At 42.2% G+C, this 22,996-nt stretch overlaps 1 protein-coding gene across 1 annotated transcript in view; it reads right to left on the bottom strand.

The window, feature by feature from the left end:
• LOC129648677 (putative tetratricopeptide repeat protein 41) overlaps positions 1–20,104 on the bottom strand; it is a 78,595-nt gene extending 58,491 nt beyond the window's left edge. Inside the window, 4 exon segments of the mRNA XM_055575231.1 lie at positions 3,161–3,321; positions 12,959–13,209; positions 15,135–15,315; positions 19,122–20,104. Coding sequence (XP_055431206.1) covers positions 3,161–3,321; positions 12,959–13,209; positions 15,135–15,315; positions 19,122–19,902 — 1,374 coding nt within the window. The 5' untranslated portion in view covers positions 19,903–20,104.
• Between the last annotated feature and the right edge of the window lie 2,892 nt (positions 20,105–22,996).

Genomic DNA, 22,996 nt, shown 5'->3' with positions numbered 1-22,996 from the left:
AGAAGATGTGGTACATATGTACAATGGGATATTAGTCACTCACAGAAAGAGTGAAAAAAAGTCATTTGCAGCAACATGGATGGACCTAGAGACTGTCATACTAAGTGAAGTAAGTCAGAAAGAAAAAGAAACAAAATATGATATCACTAATAACTGGAATTTTAAAAAAGATACAAATAAACTGATTTATAAAACAGAAACAGACAAGATATAGAAAATAAACTTATAGTTACAAGGAGGAAGGAGGGAGGGATAAATTAGGAGTTTGGGATTAAAATATACACACTACTACATATAAAATGGATAACTAACAAGGACCTACTGTATAGCACAGGGAACTATACTCAATATCTTGTAATAACCTAGAATGGAAGAGGATGCAAAAAGGAATATACATATATATGTATAACTGAATCACTTTGTTGTACACCTGAAACTAACACATTGTAAATCAACTATATTTCAATTTTTTTTAATTTTTAATAGATTCAGTAGAATATAGTAAGAAAGTATAGGATAAGGATTGAGGTTCCAGTTATTAACAGTAACTTGGATAGCAAGCAATATGGTGCTAAGACAATACCAATTCACGCTCCATATTGACAGATTCACCTCTCCATTAGGGATTTGACAGTACAAATGCAGACTCTGAAAAGAGGCTCCTACAAGTAAGTATTTTAACAAAATCATAGACTTCTGAAGAATGCCTACAGTGATGGCCAGAGTGCAAATTGAAACATTCAACTGAAAAAGAAGTTACTATCTTGTACTGAAGAACTGTCACTTCGGGTAGCAATACTATCATAAATTCAATGGTTTCATTTTGGAATAAAAGAAACACCTAATAAAATCTTTCTGGATTCCTTTAACAAACAGCCTTTCCCATCCCTCTTTGCCTAATAATAGCAATTCTCATATCCTGACTGCTTACTCTGAGCCAGGCACTGTGTTGAGTGTGGACCAACTGCACTGGTTACTTACATTTTTTAAATTTTCTGTATCTTACGTTGTTTCCACATCTCTCGGGGGAACCTACAGATCCAGGAAAATTGCTCCTCCCAAGGCCAGCCAATTCCTGGGAGCAGTGGGCAGCTTGCATGAAACATACCTTCTGTGTGCAGACAAGCCAACCCATGACCACACCCCGACCCACCTTCTTATTCAACTTTCGCTCATCAAGCCAGTACTTCCTCTGCCCTAAATCATCCAAGGGTCAGGTGCCAGACAGTGAGGGGAAACCCCTATGCCCCAAAGTCCACTAGAATTATTCAAACTAGCAATCCAAGACTGTGTCCTCTGCCCTGCCTTGCCTTTCCCATGAAAACCCCCAAAGTATTTTGTTGTATATTCTGATCTGCCTTATCTATACTGATTTTTCCATATATCAAATCCCATTGATTGGTTGCTATCTTTAGTTTTTCTTCTGTTTGAAGGAATACTGGATCAATGGCAGCTCTAATGCTTTTTAGTGTCAGTCACTGCTTTGGCCCCTGGCTCCTGTCTTCTGCCTTCTGACACCCTAATATTTCCCCCCAGAGCCCTGAGTGACAAGGCATGTCTTCTCTCCAAAAGTGTAAATCATAAATAATTCTTTCAATGCCATTGGTTTCTCCATGCCATCACTCAGTTATCCCCCTATAAATTAAATCCCAGGTATAATTTTATTTCATTAACTCATTCAGTCCCCCTAACAACCCTCCAGAAAGGCCGAGGAGGAAACTGAAGCACAGAGGGCCTAAACGTTTTATCAAATTCATTACAAGGGTAAGCAGCAGAGCTGGGATTCAAACTAAGGGTCTGGCTGCAGGGGCTGGCTCCTCAGCACTGCATTGATGCCTCAGAGAATTGCCTGACAGTCCCTCCTCCTGAAGAGCTCTCCCTGTGCCCCTCTTCCAGGAAGCCTTTTCCAAAGGTCAAATGCTTTCATTAGAGGCCTTCACAATACTACATACTGATCCCTGCCAGCACTTAGCGCAGTTGTAATTTTATATTTATTTATGTGACGATATTACTAATATCTGCCATTCCCTGCTAGAATGAAAGCTCTATTTCTTAGGGACTATGTCTGTCTGCTTACAGTGCCTTTCCCATGGTAAGCGGTCAATAATTATTTGTTGGATGTATGGTGGTCACCATGTACTGAATTAAAAAGCAGATTACAAAATAATATGGTATATAACTTCATTTATATAAGCATATGTATGTGTACACAGCTATCCATAGAAAAAAGAAGGTTTAACAATGGTGAGGCTGTGAGGATGTTTAATTTTCTATTTTCTTCTTTGTTATATGTTCTATGAGAAATATACATGAATTACATAATTTATAATTAGGCATGTATAAGTTTTAGAGAAAATGCTTCACAAAGTAATGACTAATTCTAAAAAGCATTGGAGGTGCCATTGATCCAATATCATTTCAAACAGAAGAAAAACTAAAGATAGCAAACAATTGATAGAATTTGATATATGAAAAATTAAGTATAGATAAGGCAAATCAAAATATACAACCTAAAGAATATAATAGGGGCCTGATAAATGTCTGATTGAAGTATAAAATAGTGAGCGAGGCAGAACTGTGCAGCAGTAACGGCCAGTTTCTAGAACCAGGCTTCCCATGCTTGAATTCCAAGTCCACCATCACCTTAGGGCCTTCAGCAAGTTGTCTAACATCTCCAACTCCAATCCCATTTATATAAATAGGGATGATGATCCCAGTCTATCAAGGATTGCTGTGAGAATTCAATGTAGATATCTCTGAAGTTTCTAGAATAGTGCCTGGCTCATTGTGTTACATAAGTATTTGTTTCGTAAAATATTCAGAAGTAACTAGAAGCAGCATTGCCTATAACTATAGATATGCAATGCAAGGGAATGGTATTGTGTACATTCTAAATTAAGCCGTTTTCCAACAAGGACCTACTGTATAGCACATAGAACTCCACTCAATATTATGTGGCAGCCTGGAGGAGAGGGGGGTTTAGAGGAGAATGGCTCCATGTATATGTATGGCTGAGTCCCTTCTCTGTTCACCTGAAATTATCACAACATTGTTAATCAGCTATACCCCAATACAAAATAAAAAGTTCAAAAAAATTAATTAAGGGGTTTTCTTTTTATTAAATAATAATAAAATAGATATTATTTTGAAAAGAGATTACCTTCTCTCCTGAAATCCCATAAATGCCAGCCAATTCTTCAATTCCGTCCAGTACAAGTATACATGGCTTTACATTGATGGAAGCAATGAATACGTCCACAAGAAGTGAAAAGGCCAAGATATTTGCATCTTCATTGAGAATATCAGTTTCAAGCTGGGTACCTACAGCATAGAAATGTACTCAAATTAGGTATATGTTAATGGGTTGGGGAAGCAGAAGGGGTTGGGAACAAGGAGTGCTACCCACAGCTGTATGACATATACAGATGGTGTAGGATGGTGTGTGCGTGCTCAGCCACTCAGTCTTGTCTGACTCTTTGTGACTCCATGGACTGTAACCCGCCAAGGTCCTCTGTCCACAGGATTTTCCAGGCAAGAATGCTGGAGTGGGTTGCCATTCCCTTCTCCAGGGGATCTTCTTGACCCAGCGATCGAACTCGAGTATCCTGTGTCTCTTGAATTGGCAGGCGGGCTCTTTACCACTGAGCCACCAGGGAAGGCTGTATGTGTGATTAGCAGTCTCAAAATATTCAACCCTAAAGAGGTAATGATATTTACCACCACATGTCTCCTATATATTTTCAGGATTTTATATAAAAAATATTATGTATGATCCAAAGCACTACTCTCACTTTCCAAAATGCAAAAATTGATCATGTTACAAAGAACTGGATGGGAAGAAAGAGAAGTCAGGCTATGTGATCTGTGAAGCTTCTGCACCGCCTTAAGATCAGTTCCTGTTTAGGGGTCACAGCCACCACTCTGGGGGTCCAGCTGTGTGCGTGCATGCACACACACACATAATATCTCCCACCCACCACCTAGTTTCTTTGGTCCTGGCTCATTTTAAACCTAACACAACTGATCCTAAATTACTCTACCCTTAGTAATGGACTCCAGACCTTGGATTCTGGAAATTACTAGGGAGAATTAAGTTATGAATCAGCAAAGACTAAAGGAAGTAATTTGAGAGGACCAACTTGCAGGATGTGATTCAGTGACACACTAGCAGCAACCCAAAATGGTAATCACCTACCTAATATTCTCAGAGCACTTTGTGATATACAATTTCTGCCTTGCTTTTAATTTTCAAAACTAATATTTTTCAAATAAATTAAGACCTGTTAGGATCTAGAAATCAAGTTATGCAAAGAAACTGGACTGAATTAAGTTTCTTCAGTATATGAAGATTTAATCTATTTAAGAATCCACCTGCCAATGCAGGGGACACAGGTTCGATCCCTGATCTGGGAAGATCCCACATGCCTTGGAGCAACTAAGCCCATGAGCCCCAACTACTGAGGCTGTGCTCTAGAGCCTTTGAGCCGCAATACTGAGCCCACATGCTGCAACCACTAAAGGCCACATGCCTAGAGCCTGTGCTCTGCAACAAGAGAAGCCACCGCAATGAGAAGCCCATACGTCGCAACTAGAGAATAGCCCCTGCTCCCCACAACTAGAGAAATCCCTGGGGCAGCAACAAAGACTCAGCACAGCCAAAAATTAATTAATTTTTAAAAGATTTACTCTATTTTGTCCAAGCAGGGAGAGTAACTGTATTACACAGAAGCATAACTGTGCTAACATCAAGACAGACCTCTTGGGGAAAAACAATGAGATGTTGATGAAGCCCTCAGCACAGCATCTGGCACCCAGAAAGCCTTTGATAAAAGGAGCTCCTTGTTAGTCAGGGCTGCTGCCAGGGTCCAGAGTAATACAGTGAGGAAACATGAAAAGAGGAAAGGCGGAGGCTCTTCTCTGACCTTCTATGAAGCCTGTCATGAGGGGGACGTCAGCTGCAGCTGCCTAGCAGGCAAGGGCACTTGGGTCGGAGACTTGGCCACGGTGGGCAGTTCTCCTCTGCTAGATCGCTATATCCTGGCCAGCAGGGGTGGGGACGGAGGAGCAGAAATGTTAGCTTCACCCAGGGGAGTTTTAGCGTCCCCATGACGGGGAGGGAGGGCAGGGCTCACAGCCCACACAGGCGCTGCAGCTGCGGACAGCTGAGTTGGGTACGAGAAAATGCTCTCTGCCTGCATCTTCATGTGACCTCTAAGGCCTGGCTGTGCTCTCAGCAGTGGCTCCTCCTCTTCCCACGTCCACCTCCCCCAGGTGAAAGCCAGCTTCCAAGCCAAGGCGGTAATGCTAAACGATGCTGGAGCCAGCCAGCCCTGCTCATCCTGGCTTCCCCTGGGCTTCTGTGTAACATGCATGCGTGCTCAGTTGTGTTTGACTCTTTGTGACCCCACGGACTGTAGTCTGCCAGGCTTCCTTGTCCGTGGGATTTTCCAGGCAAGAATACTAGAGTGGGTTGCCATTTCCTTCTCCAGGGGATCTTCCTGACCCAGGAATTGAACCCACATCTCCTGCGCTGCAGGTGGATTCTTTACCATGGAGACACTGGAGAACAGCTACCAACTCTCTTGCTTTCCATCCTGGCTCCCCTTAGTCTAGATAATGAATAGGACTTTCTTGTTTCCCTCAGCTGTCCCCCACTCCCTGCTTCTTTCTCCAGCTCAGTGAGGAATAATAACAAAAGCAATAACAGCAAACTGTACCAAGGACCCATTTAAGTTCTTTACATGTATCATCTGTTAACCCTGACACAGCTTTCTATAGGTACTATTATTCCCATCCCCATTTTAGAGATGAGAAACTGAGGCACAGATTGCTTAAGTGAACTGCCTAAGATCACACAGCTAGTAAATAGTGGAGCCAGAACTGAAAATCCGGGCAGGCCAAGTCCAGAACCACTGCCTTCCCGTTAACAAGGAGAGGCGGTGCCTGACTGTCAAGTGTTCACAGGCTGTTAATGAATTTATTCTGCTTTGTCAGCTTAAAGATTTGTTTGTTTGAAAGACAGCAGCTGTTTTTATTAGGCGCTTTCCATACCTAAAAAGACACTCAAGAAAACAGCAATTTATTTGGGGAATAAAATCATAATTGCATGTGTACAGTTGAGCATCTAATCATCAGCCTTGCCAGAATGAACACCTTTGGGATGAGCCTGAGTGGTACTAGTCGCTTTCACTTAGAATCAGACATACCTGCTGCTACTGATTTTGACTTTACCCACTTACCACACTCTGAGAAATGCAGCCACTAAAAACTCACGCCCACGTGATCACTTTATTTACTCACAGACATGCCTACACACACACACATGCAGAAGGAAGCTCACATATTTGTCCCTTCATCCAGAGATGATCTACACCCATCACAACTCCCCCAGGGCCCCGACACTCGCTCAGTACCCAGAGGCTCATGCAGGTACAAGCCCCAGGTGAGAAAGGATGAAGTCTCCAAAGCAGGAAAGGTCAGACACATACAAACATGCAAATACACAGAAGGCACCTAATGGTGATAATAATAATATCTAATATCTGTTGGTGCTGCGGTTTCCCTGGTAGCTCAGGCAGTAAAGAATCTGCCTGCAAAGCAGGAGACCCCGGTTCAGTTTCTGGGTTGGGAAGATCCCCTGGAGAAGGGATAGGCTACCCACTCCAGTATCCTTGAGCTTCCCTGGTGACTCAGATGGTAAAGAATCCACCTGCAGTACGGGAGACCTTGGTTCGATCCCTGCAATCGGAAGAGCCCCTGCAGGAGGGCATGGCAACCCAGTCCAGTATTCTTGCCTGAAGAATCCCCATAGACAGAGGAGCCTGACGGGCTACAGTCCATGGGGTCACAAACAATCAGACATGACTGAGAAACTAAGCACAGCACAGCACTATATGCCAAGCGTTGTGTTAAGTGTCTTTGTTTCTCAGACTTTATCTTAGTTCATCCTCTCAACTACCTACAAGACATCTTTTTCCTTCCTATCCATATTTCACAAATGGGAAAACTGAGCCAGAGAGAGTTAAAATAACTTGCCCAGGTCTCACAGCTAATAGAAGCCATCCGGCTCCCCAGCTGCTCCTAGAACAGAGGTGGATCCCATAGGACTGTTCTCTCTGCCCATGTAAGCCTTGCATCTTCAATCTCTCCTGACCAAAGCAGAACTCTTGATTACCCTCGAAACCTGCTGCCCCATCAGTGTTGTTCCATTTCAGTGAACCAGCCTGACCGTCCACCTAGTTTCCTCAAGCCGCAAACTAGGAGAATCCGTAACCTCTCCCTGTCCTTCAGTTCTCACATTCAATTCCTCAGTGTGTTCCCATCCATCCCCTTGCTCCTCCCCTTCCCCAAGCTATCACCTCTTCCCACCTGGACCACTGTGATAGCCTCTAACAAGTGTCACTGCCGCTATGCTGACGCCCCCACACCTATTTCTACACAGGAGACGATTTTGAGCTTTGACAAATACCAACCAAATCATGCCAGTCCCCTGCTCAAAATCCTCCACTGGCCTCCCACTGCACACAACAGAATCTAACCCAAGATCCTGTTCTACAAAACTCAGATACAAAGTGGCCCATCCTCTATCTTATCCTGCTTCGTCTGGTAACATTCCCCTCGTCCCCCACCAGAGTCTGGACACACTGCCTTCTTTCCCTTTCTGAATCACTCCATTTTGTTACCAGCTTAGGGACCTTAGCTGTCCCTTCTCTTTGGAATGTTCTGATCTCCGCAAGGCTGGCTCCTTCTTGTCTGTGAGATCTCCCGAGAGTGTAGCAGAGATGGCAGCCTGCCATGTGAAAGTTTATGCTCCCCGTTAAACACGGTGGGGGTAGCTTTCTATTCCTACCTGACTCCCTCCCAGTGTGGCCATGGGAGCCCAGGGCGGTTGAATTCTTGCCAAAAGAATGGGAGTGGAAGTGACTCATGTCACACCTGGCCAAGACTTTTAAGGAAAGGTGTGCCTTTTCCACTCAATTTCCTCTTCCTCTAGCCAAAAGCAGATGACTCTGAGGCCCTAGAAGATGACATGGCCTCAAGATGGAAAGAGCCTGCGGCCCCAAATCACCACGTGGGAAAAAGCCACTCGTTCTCTAACTAGAAACCCTGAACTGAACTGTTGCATGAGCTAGAAATGGCTCGGATGGTAAAGAATCTGCCTGCATTGCACGACACCAGGGTTCGATCCCTGGGTTGGGAAGATTCCTTGGAGAAGGGACTGGCAACCCACTCCAGTGTTCTTGCCTAGAGAATCCCATGGACAGAGGAGCCTGGCAGGCTACAGTCCATGAGAGTATCAAAGAGTCAGACATGACTGAGTGACTAACATAAACACGAGCTAGAAATAAACTTCAAGAAGCCACTGAAATGGGATGTATCATCAGCAGCCAGAGTTATTCCAACTAATAACTAATTCAGTTCAGTTCAGTTCAGTCCAGTCGCTCAGTCATGTCCAACTCTTTGTGACCCCATGAATTGCAGCACGCCAGGCCTCCCTGTCCATCACCAGCTCCCGGAGTTCACTCAGACTCACGTCCATCGAGTCAGTGATGCCATCCAGCCATCTCATCCTCTGTCGTTCCCTTCTCCTCCTGCCCCCAATCCCTCCCAGCATCAGAGTCTTTTTCAATCAGTCAACTCTTCGCATGAGGTGGCCAAAGTACTGGAGTTTCAGCTTTAGCATCATTCCTTCCAAAGAAATCTCAGGGCTGATCTTATTCAGAACAGACTGGTTGGATCTCCTTGCAGTCCAAGGGACTCTCAAGAGTTTTCTCCAACACCACAGTTCAAAAGCATCAATTCTTCGGCGCTCAGCCTTCTTCACAGTCCAACTCTCACATCCATACATGACCACAGGAAAAAGCATAGCCTTGACTAGACAGACCTTTGTTGACAAAGTAATGTCTCTGCTTTTGAATATGCTATATAGGTTGGTCATAACTTTTCTTTCAAGGAGTAAGCATCTTTTAATTTCATGGCTGCAGTCACCATCTGCAGTGATTTTGGAGCCCCCCAAAATAAAGTCTGACACTGTTTCCACTGTTTCCCCATCTATTTCCCATGAAGTGATGGGACCAGATGCCATGATCTTCGTTTTCTGAATGTTGAGCTTTAAGCCAACTTTTTCACTCTCCTCTTTCACTGTCATCAAGAGGCTTTTTAGTTCCTCTTCATTTTCTGCCATAAGGGTGGTGTCATCTGCATAACTGAGATTGTTGATATTTCTCCTGGCAATCTTGATTCCAGCTTGTGCTTCTTCCAGCCCAACGTTTCTCATGATGTACTCTGCATATAAGTTAAATAAGCATGGTGACAATATACAGCCTTGACGTCCTCCTTTTCCTATTTGGAACCAGTCTGTTGTTCCATGTCCAGTTCTAACTGTTGCTTCCTGATCTGCATATAGGTTTCTCAAGAGGCAGGTCAGGTGGTCTGGTATTCCCATCTCTTTCAGATTTTTCCACAGTTTATTGTGATCCACACAGTCAAAGGCTTTGGCATAGTCAATAAAGCAGAAATAGATGTTTTTCTGGAACTCTCTTGCTTTTTCCATGATCCAGCAGATGTTGGCAATTTGATCTCTGGTTCCTCTGCCTTTTCTAAAACCAGCTTGAAGATCTGGAAGTTCACGGTTCACATATTGCTGATTCCTGGCTTGAAGAATTTTGAGCATTACTTTACTAGAGTATGAGATGAGTGCAATTGTGCAGTAGTTTGAGCATTCTTTGGCATTGCCTTTCTTTGGGATTGGAATGAAAACTGACCTTTTCCAGTCCTGTGGCCACTGCTGAGTTTTCCAAATGTGCTGGCATATTGAGTGCAGCACTTTCACAGCATCATCTTTCAGGATTTGAAATAGTTCAACTGCAATTCCATCACCCCCACTAGCTTTGTTCGTAGTGATGCTTTCTAAGGCCCACTTGACTTCACATTCCAGGATGTTGGCTCTAGGTCAGTGATCACACCATCGTGATTATCTGGGTCGTGAAGATCTTTTTTGTACAGTTCTTCTGTGTATTCCTGCCACCTCTTCTTAATATCTTCTGCTTCTGTTAGGTCCATACCACTTCTGTCCTTTATTGAGCCCATCTTTGCAGGAAATGTTCCCTTGGAATCTCTAATTTTCTTGAAGAGATCTCTAGTCTTTCCCATTCTGTTGTTTTCCTCTATTTCTTTGCACTGATCGCTGAGGAAGGCTTTCTTATCTCTTCTTGATATTCTTTGGAACTCTGTATTCAGATGCTTATATCTTTCCTTTTCTCCTTTGCTTTTCACTTCTCTTCTTTTCACAGCTATTTGTAAGGCCTCCTCAGACAGCCATTTTGTTGTTTTGCATTTCTTTTCCGTAGGGAGCTACCCCACGTCCGAGGTCAGGGGCGGTGGCCGAGAGAGCAACCCCACGTCCAAGGAGCGGTGGCTGCGTGGGCACAGGAGGGCCTAGAGGAGCTATTCTATGTTCAAGGTCAGGAGAGGGGCGATGAGGAGATACCCCTCGTCCAAGGTAAGGAGCAGCAGCTACGCTTTGCTGGAACAGCCATGAAGAGATACCCCACAACCAAGGTAAGAGAAACCCAAGTAAGACGGTAGGTGTTGCAAGAGGACATCAGAGGGCAGACACACTGAAACCATAATCACAGAAAACTAGTCAATCTAATCACACTAGGACCACAGCCTTGTCTAACTCAATGAAACTAAGCCCTGCCTGTGGGGCCACCCAAGACAGGCGGGTCATGGTAGAGAGGTCTGACAGAATGTGGTCCACTGGAGAAGGGAATCACAAACCACTTCAGTATTCTTGCCTTGAGAACCCCATGAACAGTATGAAAAGGCAAAATGATAGGATACTGAAAGAGGAACTCCCCAGGTCAGTAGGGGCCCAATATGCTACTGGAGATCAGTGGAGAAATAACTCCAGAAAGAATGAAGGGATGGAGCCAAAGCAAAAACAATACCCAGCTGTGGATGTGACTGGTGATAGAAGCAAGGTCCGATGCTGTAAAGAGCAATATTGCATAGGAACCTGGAATGTCAGGTCCACGAATCAAGGCAAATTGGAAGTGGTCAAACAGGAGATGGCAAGAGTGAACATCAACATTCTAGGAATCAGCAAACTAAAATGGATTGGAATGGGTGAATTTAACTCCGATGACCATTATATCTAATACTGCGGGCAGGAATCCCTAAGAAGAAATGGAGTAGCCATCATGGTCAACAAGAGAGTCTGAAATGCAGTACTTGGATGCAATCTCAAAAACAACAGAATGATCTGTGTTCATTTCCAAGGCAAACCATTCAATATCACAGTAATATCTAATTAGTTATTCCAACTAATACAGAGTGGTCTCTGACCACTCAACCTCAACAGCCAGCCCATCATCTCAGCACATCACTCTGCACAGCATTCATCATCACTTGAAACATCTCTTGATTATTGGTTATCTGCCTTTCTCAACAGAACATTAGACCTATGGGAGTCATGATCTTATTTGCTAGACTCAGTGCTATGTCCCCAGAACCCAAACCAATGACAGGCACAGAACAGGCAACCAATAAATACTTTGTAATGAATGAGTGAGTAAACATGCTTAGTAGAGAGCTACTGAACTGAACGGGAGGAGCAATAGCTGAAAACGAAGAACTATGGCAGCCTCTTGATGAAAGTAAAAGAGGAGAGTGAAAAAGTTGGCTTGAAGCTCAACATTCAGAAAACTAAGATCATGGCATCCAGTCCCGTCACTTCATGGGAAATAGATGGGGAAACAGTGGAAACAGTGGCAGACTTTTTCTGGGGGGGGGGGTCCAAAATCACTGCAGATGGTGACTGCCACCATGAAATTAAAAGCTGCTTACTCCTTGGAAGGAAAATTATGACCAACCTAGACAGCATATTAATAAGCAGAGACATTACTTTGCCAACAAAGGTCTGTCTAGTCAAGGTTATGGTTTTTCCAGGAGTCATGTATGGATGTGAGAGTTGGACTATAAAGAAAGCTGAGCGCCAAAGAATTGATGCTTTTGAACTGTGGTGTTGGAGAAGACTCCTGAGAGCCCCTTGGACTGCAAGGAGATCCAACCAGTCCATCCTAAAGGAGATCAGTCCTGGGTGTTCATTGGAAGGACTGATATTGAAGCTGAAACTCTAATACTTTGGCCACTTGATGTGAAGAACTGACTCATTTGGAAAAAAACTGATGCGGAAAGACTGAAGGTGGGAGGAGAAGGGGGCAACAGAGGATGAGATGGTTGGATGGCATCACTGACTCAATGGACATGAGTTTGAGTAAACTCTGGGAGTTGGTAATGGACAGGGAGGCCTGGCCTGCTGCAGTCCACAGGGTCGCAAAGAGTCAGACACGACTGAGCGACTGAACTGAACTGAACTGAACTGAACCTGAGCAATAGCTGAGAGGCACATCCTGCCTTAGAGCCCTTGCAACTGTTCCCATTGGCTGGAATGTTCTCCCTGAGATAATCTGCCTGGCTTCCTCTTTCAAGTATTTATTCAAATGTCCCTTCCTCAGTGAAGCTTGCCCAGACGATACCTTTAAAGTCCTGAAATCCTTACACATACACACTGCCTACTTTCTTTCTCTGATTTATTTTTCTTCATAGAACTTAACGTCTTCCAAACATTCTATATCTTTTAGTCATTAATTCTTTGTCCCCTTTGCTCTCCAATAACAGGAAAACCCCATGAGGCTAACGTATTCTGTCCACTTGTTTCACGGTTGTATCCCCACTGGCATATAAGGCACTCAGTTCACATTTGGGGAAGGAAAGAAGAAAGAAAGGAAGAAAAGAAACAATTCTGAGAGCAGAAGAGGTGGGCGGATACATAGGCAAGACTATATAAGGGTTTAGATTGGAACAAGAGAAAAATAGCCTCGTGGGCAGAAGACAGAATGATCACTTTTAAACAAAATTTTTCTGAATGAATTTCAAAGTCTGATTCCATTACCATAGTGTTTGTACTGCAATTCTGTGATGAAGTAATGGATCACGGACATGATGTCACTGCTTTCACAGGTGCTGCCCACGAAATGAGGGATCAGCAACATGTTCGGGTATTTCGTCTTGAAATAGTTCACCCAGTTGGCAAGTAGAGTGGACTTGCCACAACCACGTTCTCCAGACAACAGCAAAATAGACTTGTAAGCTGGAAGAGGATTTATTCTGAAAAACAAACGGGGGAAATGTAGTCAAGAATAACTACCCAAAAAGAGGGAGGGAGGGAAATTTTTCCTGCATACATCTGTCTCTAAGAGAGATGAAATTCTAATCTCTCTGGGAGGGAGCTTCCTGAGGGAGGGAATACATGTATACATATTGCATGTGTGTTCAGTCATGTCCAGCTCTTTGCAACTCCATGAACTATAGCCCGCCAGGCTCCTCTGTCCATGGGATTTCCCAGGCAAGAATAGTGGAGCAGGCTGCCATTTCTTTCTCCGGGGATGTATACATATAGCTGATTCATTTCATTGTACAGCAGAAACTAACACAACATTATAAAGCAATTATATTCCAATCTTTTAAAAGTTAAAAGAAATTCCAGTCTCTCCACTGTGAACTCACTTGCTTCCAAATAAGTCATTCTCTCTCTGGGTTTGGTTCTGTCCTATATAAAATTAGGAGAGTGGAAAGATGGTAACCTTGGAAGGCTCCTCCAACACCATAGACTCTAGGGTTGTCCAACATGAACCTGGGGTTACATCAAGGGCCCAACCCGCCCAAAGATCCTGGAAGGGAGACTCTGCACCATCAGAAGAGAGAATAAAAAATCAAAACACTCCTACGCCAAGGATTCCCATAATCCTGATGACCATGACATTAGAAATGCAACAAAATGACCACAGTTGTCAGTGACTCGCTGAGCAGTAGCAGCTGCTCCATGGGGGTGTTTTGGCTTGTAATAATGAATAAACGACTTCTCTGAACTGGCATGAGCACAGTATAACTTGTCTTGTTGCACAGTCTTAGCCACTGGACCACCAGGGAAGTCCCCCGAGCACCATGTTGTTTTAACCAAATCAACTGTCTTCCTCTTGGCATGGGTTCCCGGAATCATAAGAATGTTGGTAGCTCTGCAGTCATAGTGGGTGCTGAGACTGGGGCAGAGACGGTGGAGCACAGCCCTGAGCCACTGTGGGTTTATCTCAAATCCTGAAACCCTCACAGAATAAATGATACCTGTGGTAAGAACTGGAGTATGAGGATAGAAGAAATAAAACAGTCCAAGGAACCTCCCTATTTCTAGGGTTGAAACTAGGAAGGACACCATAGACAACCCAGCTCTTTCTTCATGCCCCAGCCTCTTCACGCCTGTGGGTGGTGAAGAGAATATGTCACCACCCAGAAAAGGAAAAGATATGGGGGTCTGAATGAAGAGGACACTGAAAAAAAGTGAAGGAGTGCAAACTTTGGGTGAAGTGAAGTGAAAGTCACTCAGTCGTGTCCGACTCTTTGTGACCCCATGGACTATACAGTCCATGGAATTCTCCAGGCCAGAATACTGAAGTGGGTAGCCTTTCTCTTCTCCAGGGGATCTTCCCTTCCAAGGAATCAAACCAGGGTCTCCTGCATTGCAGGTGGATTCTTTGTCTGAATGCAGAGAACACTGAAAAAAGTGAAGGAGTGCAAACTTTGGGTAGGGTAACTCAGTTCCTTACACACAAACACAAAGCTATGGTCCATAGTCAGCCATTAACAAGTGTTGGCTGAATATCTTAATAACGAGCTGATGATGTATGTGGAAGTTCTTTGTAAATTATGCAATACTGTACAGATGCATTATTCATGTTTCCTAATCCAACGTTTTCTCCTTAAAATCATTTCATCATTGTCAGGAATAACTTAGACAAACTTTGGACTATGGGATTAAAACAGAAGGCGAGCTCTCTGTCCTCCAGGGTTTATAATCTGCTTGAGGAGACTGGAAGAAAGAACTGAAACAGTCAGGAAAATTTAGCAGTTGCAGAGTGAGTTCTGATGAGGAGATTCTAACCCGGGGGTGGCTTTTTTAGGAAGCCTGTCTTACAGGCAAGGGTAGAAAGGGGGAGGGAAGGAAGATATTCCAAACTGGAGGAGTCTATTCACTAAAGTCAGACTGCTTTGCTTGGGATTTCTTGACGTCGTACCTGAGAACAGAGTCTAAGCTGGAGCCTGCTGCAGGACTGTTAAAATCAGATTCCATATCCTTTAAGGCAAATCTTTCCAAGATTTCAAAGATCCTGCTAGACTCCTTGGAAATAACAAACACTTCCTTGCACTTCTCAGTGAACTCTTCATGATAGAAACGTTCAAAGTTGTGCTTAAAGTCTTTAGAGACAAAAAGATATATTTTAATGTCTTAGATTTGTAGTTTAGCATTTTCCATTTCACATGGTTATTATGAATTCCCAGGGAAGTGTTCTGTGTCCCTACCACCATCTTTCTATGTTAACACAGTATTTCATAACCCACTCTACATTGTAATGCAAGGAAGCTACAGGCAAGCAATGCTACTTGTATCTGAAATCCTACTTAGGATTCCAAGTTATTTAATGATCTCACAATGAACAGGGCAAAAGAAAAAAAAACCCGAATTTGCTACATATATCCTCTTGTATTTTTAGATTGTTAGCTAAGTATAAGTTACCTAATTCAATCTCATGGCATATGTGTTTCTATCCAGGGCAATGGTTGGGGGAGGGAGTGGGGTGTATTTTTAGGATAAGATGCCCCAATACAATGATAACCATGAGTACAGTTTCAACTCTGCCATTGGGCAAGTCCCTTAAACTCTCAGGTAAAATAAGTGGCAGCCAGACAACTGGATCTCTGAGATTCCTTCTAGCTTCAATTTACTGTGTTTCTAAACTCATTGTTAAAGTCAAGGCATTCTGGACTGCCAAAATGTACCCCCATCTCTAGAGATACCTACATCTTCCAGAGTTTGGGAGTGGGTTGTTTTTTAAATGAGGCAGGAGAATGAACATCTCCGGTTTAACCTGGTAAGGTCTCAAGACATCTTAGACTTCCATAGCTAACTGGGCTGCCCTCTGGTTCAGGTTAGGGCGGAACAGACCTAGAGGACCAACAGTTTGGCCAAGGTCAGCTTCAAATTTCAAGATCTTAGACAGAATTGGAGACGATCCCACAACCTAATGGGTCTCCTTAGCTCACCATGAACCTCACTCACCAGTCTCAGGTAACTCTAAGGACCTCAGAAGTGCTTCTAAAAGTCAAGAGTGTGAACTGATAGCTCAACACTGCCTTATGATAACCATTAACTACCCATATGGCCTATTTTTACCCCAGCTATGAGATTTTGGAACTATGTGGGCAATTAAAGGGTACTGAAGATCCAAAAGAAAAATAATTTATCCTTCTACTCTAAAGATTTTTTTAATAGTTCACCCATTCTGTACCTTCTACTGCAGACATGTAGTCCATATATTACATATTTAAAACTAAAGTCTAAAACAAACTAACCTTTCAATAGTAACCAACATCAAAGACTAAGGAGAAAACTATAGAGAAACAATTTGTCTCTCACCCAAATACACAGAAAGGTTTAATTCTTGAACATGTTAGTAAACATTAACTGACAGATGCAGTTCACACTGAGACTAGTCAAAAAATATCATTATTAACTATACTTCAGGCTTTAGTAAAATATATACTATATTCTCCCAGGACTCATTTTTTCATGATTTACCCATTAGCATAATGTATGTCAGGCACTGTTTTCGGGTGCTTGCTGCTGCTGCTGCTAAGTCACTTCAGACGTGTCCGACTCTGTGTGACCCCACAGATGGCAGCCCACCAGGCTCCCCCGTCCCTGGGATTCTCCAGGCAAGAACACTGGGGTGGGTTGCCATTTCCTTCTCCAATGCATGCAAGTGAAAGGTGAAAGTGAAGTCGCTCAGTTGTGTCCAACTCTTAGCGACCCCATGGACTACAGCCTACCAGGCTCCTCTGTCCATGGGATTTTCCAGGCAAGAGTACTGGAGTGGGTTGCCCCTGCCTTCTCCATTTCGGTGCTTAATATACATTATTACTCTAAAGGTGATTAATGCTAACCAGAAATCAGAAGAAGAAATCTAGGCTTACCAATATTATGTCATTTTCCCAAGGTCACACAGCTAGAAACTGAAAAATCTTGGATCTGAGAACATGTCTGTCTTTGGACATTCTAAAACTCCAAGGCTGTAATGAATACTCAAGATATTTTGGCACTGCTCAACACCCTATTGAGCTACAGACTATCATTTCAGGTCCCACCTTGTCTCAACTCTCAATTCATGTTAATGTAGTGGGTCTGACTCCCTGCACCTCCGGAGGTGGCATAGGACCCAGGATTAGCCAAATCAGAGAATCATATCACATCAATCACAATACCAGGGATTGAGTCAGATACAAGCATATAGTCCAAGTCCCGCTAATCAGGAACAGCAAGACTTAATGGTAGGACTTTGAGTCATTTACTGCTGGACTCGAACCTGGAGCTACTACAGCCATCTTCCCTCCATAATGGGGAAGCCGAAGAACTGAGGCCGCAGGAGGACAGCAGAGCCATCAGAGAAACAGTGAGAAACAAGGGCCTGGAATCCCCCTTTGAGCAAGTGGATGCAGCTTGAGCTAAACAAGACCTATCCCTAGGCTTTCAAGTTATATAAACTAATAAATTCTTTCTCTTGAAGCCATTGTAAGTCATTTGCAACCCAGAGTAATGATCGATACAATATTCTTTTCTAAGACCCCAAAATGATTTGGTGTGTGGGTGGAGTCTAGTTTGACCAGCACAGGTGGGATTTCACATCTCACCCCCAACAATGAATGTGACTGACTTTAGGTAGGTCAACTCCCTCCTATTCAGCTGACCACAGATCCGCTCCCTATCATATTACAAGGACTCTGCCTGCCTGGTCCCTAAAGCATGTGAGAATGCACCATCCTCATTCCGCATTCCCACACTACTTGGGCCCTTACAATGGTAATTCATAATCTTTTTTGTGTCATTAAACCTTTTTGATCAAAGACAGTGTCTTCCTTTGATCGATGTCTTCCTACGCCCACCAAACACACATATGCATTAAAACATTCTATTTTTCATATAATTTCAGGGCATCGCAGATCCCTCACAAAGTCTATTCTAGGTGAAGAATCTATTCTAGATTCCAGGTGAAGAATCTCCACCCTATTCTGATGTTGTTCTTCCCTTTTTAATCTGTACGTGTCTACAAGACACTGCTTTCAAAATAACTATAATCATTTCAATATGATGTCAGGCAGTGCTTTTCAAACTTTGATGCATATGCAACTCACCTGTCATCTTTATTAAAATGCAAATTCTAATTCAATAGACCCAGAATGCATGTCTAGCAAGTTCCTAGGTGATGCTGAGACTACCAGTCCACGGATTACTGACTCCATGAGTAGTAAGGATGAAAGCAAATGAGCATTGTTTTGAAGTCAAAAGGACCTGGGTTCAAATTCTAGAATGATCCCTCACTGGTGAAGTGACATTAGGTAAGTCACTTAACTGCTACACAGCTTTCATTGGTTCATCTGTAAAACAGCAATTATAGCATCTACCTTGCAGGTCTAAATCTTAAAGATTAAAAGTGATAACATGCAAAAATCACTTGACAATAAAAGTTCTCTTCCCTTTAGATTAGGGTTTCTCTACCTTGGCATTATTGACATTTGCAATTGAAAAATTCTTTATTATGAGGGGCAGCTCTGTGCACTGGAGGATGTGTAACAGTGACCCTGACCTCCACCCGGTAGATACCAGTAGCACACCCCCAACTGTGACACCAAAAATGTCTTCAGATGTAGCCAGAAGTCCCCTGGGGGTAAAATCAGCCTTGGTCTAGAACCTCTGCTCTGGATCTACACATTAACTGCCAAACATTTTAGGTCTTCCCCGAGCTCCTTTACTTCCTAAATCGTCTTCCATGACCTACTATTTGCTCTTATTCTCAGTTTCAAAAATCTTCATATGAAGTGAATGTTATGGGAATATGCTAACAATTTTAAATGCATAAATAACATTTCAACCATTTTCACAAGGAAGAAAGACACACAAAACACATGACCCTATGACAACAGACTTAGCTATCTCCATATTTACTAACCTGTATTTTCCGTCATTACAGTGGCTGGGCAAAGTTTCTCTATCACGACCAACCAGTCCTTGAGAATCAGCTCACCCAACTCATGGAGATCTCTATACAACCTGACAGGGAGCCCTTTGCTAATAATCTTGGCCTTCAGCATTCCGATCTTTAATCTCTCCTCATCGTCAGTCGGACAACCTGAAGACAGCATCTCCTCCTTTTCCTCATCCCAAGTCTTCAGCGGCATGGTTCCCCTCCTAAAGTAAAAATACTGAAATTGAGACTCATTCAGAAATGCTGCTTGGATGACCTCTAACTCCATTAGACTGCAGGTGGGATACTCCAGGACCCAAGGATAACCGTTTTTTGCAGCAACATAGAGATTCTGTTCCACTCTGGATAAACTTGACAAGTCAGTTGCCTTGGAGAACATGACAGGTGAGTAGCTACGGAGAAAGTCCCCGTATGTCTGACCCAGCAAGCAGATGAAAAAAGGAAAGCAGCTGTTCACGTAGTCGAGACAGAGCTTCAGGTGTTGCGACTGGAGACAAAAATGCTGTCTAAACAGATTGGACAGTGAGGGTACTTGGGCCTCCAACCCTGACCACCTCAGGTCCACAGCTTTGAAATACGTGCCCCGGGAATTGCAGAGTTCATTCAGCTGAGGGAAGATGTAGCTTGCCAAAAAGTCTCTCTCTTCTTCAAAATCACCCAGAGTCGAGCAGATGTAAGGCTGAATGGGTTTCTGCGGCTTTAAAAGGAATTGGGCAGACCTGTCTTCACTCTCATTTGCCTTCATTTCACTTTGCTCAGAGATGATGTAACCCTTAAAACGGAACAATTTTTGTTCTGGTGCAGCCACCAACCTCCTTTGCTTCTACAACTTTCTCCTAATTATGTTTGCTATAAACAGATTAAAATCTTTCCCCAGAATGTCTTCTTCTTATAGATACTATAACGTGAGTGATGCCAAACAATGCACAGATCAGACTTGAAAAACAATCGAGTTTAAGTCAGGACTGAAAAAGAAAAAAGAAATTCTTTTTAGGATTCCAGGAAGTTCATTGATCCTCTGTTTCCCCAAAGCTTTTGCTGAAGAGCTGAGATCCACAGGTGGTAAGTGGGCACTGAATATAGTTCTCCCTGTTTGCCTCAGCACCCCCATCCTACCTTTCCAGTGTTCCTTTGGCCACCTGCTCCTTCTGCCCCTCCCTGTTAATTTGGAATCTATGCAAGGGAACTTGCTAAAGAGTGAAAAGGAAGGCAAATGCAGAAAAGGAGCCCAGCATACCTAGCAACAGAATAAGCCAAGACCCATGACCAGAAGCAAGAATGAAAATTGTTATGAAGTTGAGGTCAGGAAAGAGGAATAAATTAAAATAGCAATATAATAAGGCCCAAGACCAATAATGCACCTGGCATCTCAGAGGCAAGGAAGTCTGGATCTAAGAACTTCATGGAGTACTGTGATTATTTCTATCTCAAGTTGTGCGGACTCTTACGACATTCCATTCACCTACATGCATTGGGAATTCAATTCCACTGAGCTAATGGAAAAACACACACCCTTCAACAATGAGGTAGATATGCTTGCATCTCGCTCAGAAGCAAAAGATTCAATGAAAAGTACCTAGTTTTATGAGCTTTTTCTTGATGCAACTCATTTCCTTACCAAATGCTGCTTCACTGTTTGTTACTTTCACCTATAGAGAAACATACTGTGTTATTGTGAATAGGGGAATTTACCATTAAGATCACCTGACAAGAATATAATAATGCATTATCTTTTGAAAAAGTGTTAACCCTTTTGCATTTAATTGTAACAATAATCATACAATAGATAATACTACCACTCTGCTTCACTGATGAAGAAACAAAAGTTCAGACAGGATAAGCAACATGTCCAAAGTCACTTGGCTAGTAAGTGAAGAGCCAGGATCTAAACACAAGTCAGCCTGACTCCAGGACACATACATTATACTGCCTCCATATTATATGGATAAGACTCTAGGTCTTGAGGATACCATATATCAATGCATAGAAAACACCTATACAATAAATGATACTGTAATAAGTAGGTGACAATTTGAAACAATTAATCTCACACAAACAAAATCTAAAAGATAACTGAACAGGCATCATGAGCACTTTATTAAAAGACTTTTTGCCTGCCATTTAGGAGGCTAGAATTAGATTATCATTACTTGAAAATATCCACCTTTTCCTATTTCCAAGTGATCAGAGGTAATTTATATCTTGGTCTCTACCAGGCTCCAAACAGCCAGCATAAGGACTGGCTCAGAGTAGGTGACAGGTGAATATTTGTTGAACAAAAGAATTTAGTATAATTTTTAAATGAAAAGAAAACATAATTAAATATTAATCAAACTCGGAAAATATATCCAAAACTTTTAAGCTATAGAAGAAATCACAAAAGATGTACAAATAATAACCACATTTTTAAAAGACGTAAAGGCAAACAATGGACTATAAAAAATATTTGCCACAAATAAATTTATCTTTATTCTAGGAAAAATACTGACATCCTAGTAGATATACAAGCAAAAGATACAAATAAGTTAAAAAAATATAAGAATATATATAAAAGCATATTTAACCCTTCTAGAGTTCAAAGAAATATAAAATGATACAGATATCAAATATCTGTATATTATTATACAGATAATCAATGATACAGATATTTGAAAGTATAGCTATGGAAACCATGGAGTCACAAAGAGCTGGACACAGCCTAGTGACTGAACAACAATAACAATCTAAATATTGGTGAAATTTATACCTTATGTATACTTATGGAATTGTAAACTGGTAATTCTGGAAAGCTATTAGAAAGTATGCTTGGAAAGTAAATGGCAATATACTTCAAAATATATTACTACTTTCTGGGAATCACTCCAAGGAACTAATCAAAATAGTGAAAAACTACAACTGTTAGGTGTTCATTGCATTGTTTATGATAGAAAAAAATAGAAAAAGAAAGAAAGCAAACTAAATGGTCTTCACAAATGACATAACTAAGAGGGTAAAAGTACAGTCACTGATGGCAAGCGATATATATATATATATATATATATATATATATATATATATATATATATTAAAAAGAAAGTTATGGGCTTCTGCTTCCAGCCATGATAAATAACAGGGACAAGACTTACCTACCCCTCTTCAAAAAATTAGAAAACTGGACAAAATATATTAATTAGCTGTTTTCAGATATTATACATCAGGCAGTACAAAGTGTGTGATCCTAGAGAGAAGTAAACTAAGGGAGTTATCATCAGAAAAAGTAGACTTCAGAACAAGTGTCACTGGTAATAGAAAGTGACATTACATAATGACAAAGTAGTCCACGAAGAAAGTACAATAATCCTAAGTGTGCATGCACCTAACAACAGAGTTTTAAAACACACAAAGCAAAACTGGTAGAAATGACAGGAGAAATAGACAAACCCATAACACAAGTTAGAGATTTTAAAACTTGTCTTTGAAGTAATCGATAGTTTAAGTAGTCAGATGATCAGCAAAGATGTAGAAGATCTGAAAAACACTATCAAGCAAATTGATTTTGAACATTTCACCCAAAAGCAGCAGAATACAGATTTTTCTCGCGTGCACACAGAACAATCACCAAAATGAACCAGCTTCCAGGCCAAAGTTCAGCAAACTGCAGCCTAAAGGCCAAGGCCTACCTGTTCCCTGTTTTTATAAAGAACATTTTACTGGAACTCAGCCACTTTCACTTATAGTGAGTATTTAATACTACAACAGCAGAGCTGAGTAGTCATGATAGAGATTATTTGGCCCACAAAGCCTGAAATATTTTCTATCAGGCCTTTTAAGCAATAAGTGTGCTGAAGTCCATCCTAGGT

The sequence above is a fragment of the Bubalus kerabau genome, chromosome 1, assembly GCF_029407905.1.
Source record: "Bubalus kerabau isolate K-KA32 ecotype Philippines breed swamp buffalo chromosome 1, PCC_UOA_SB_1v2, whole genome shotgun sequence".
Classification (NCBI taxonomy): domain Eukaryota; kingdom Metazoa; phylum Chordata; class Mammalia; order Artiodactyla; family Bovidae; genus Bubalus; species Bubalus kerabau.
Note: the sequence above shows the minus strand (reverse complement) of the source record. Positions and strands in the feature narration are given on the sequence as shown.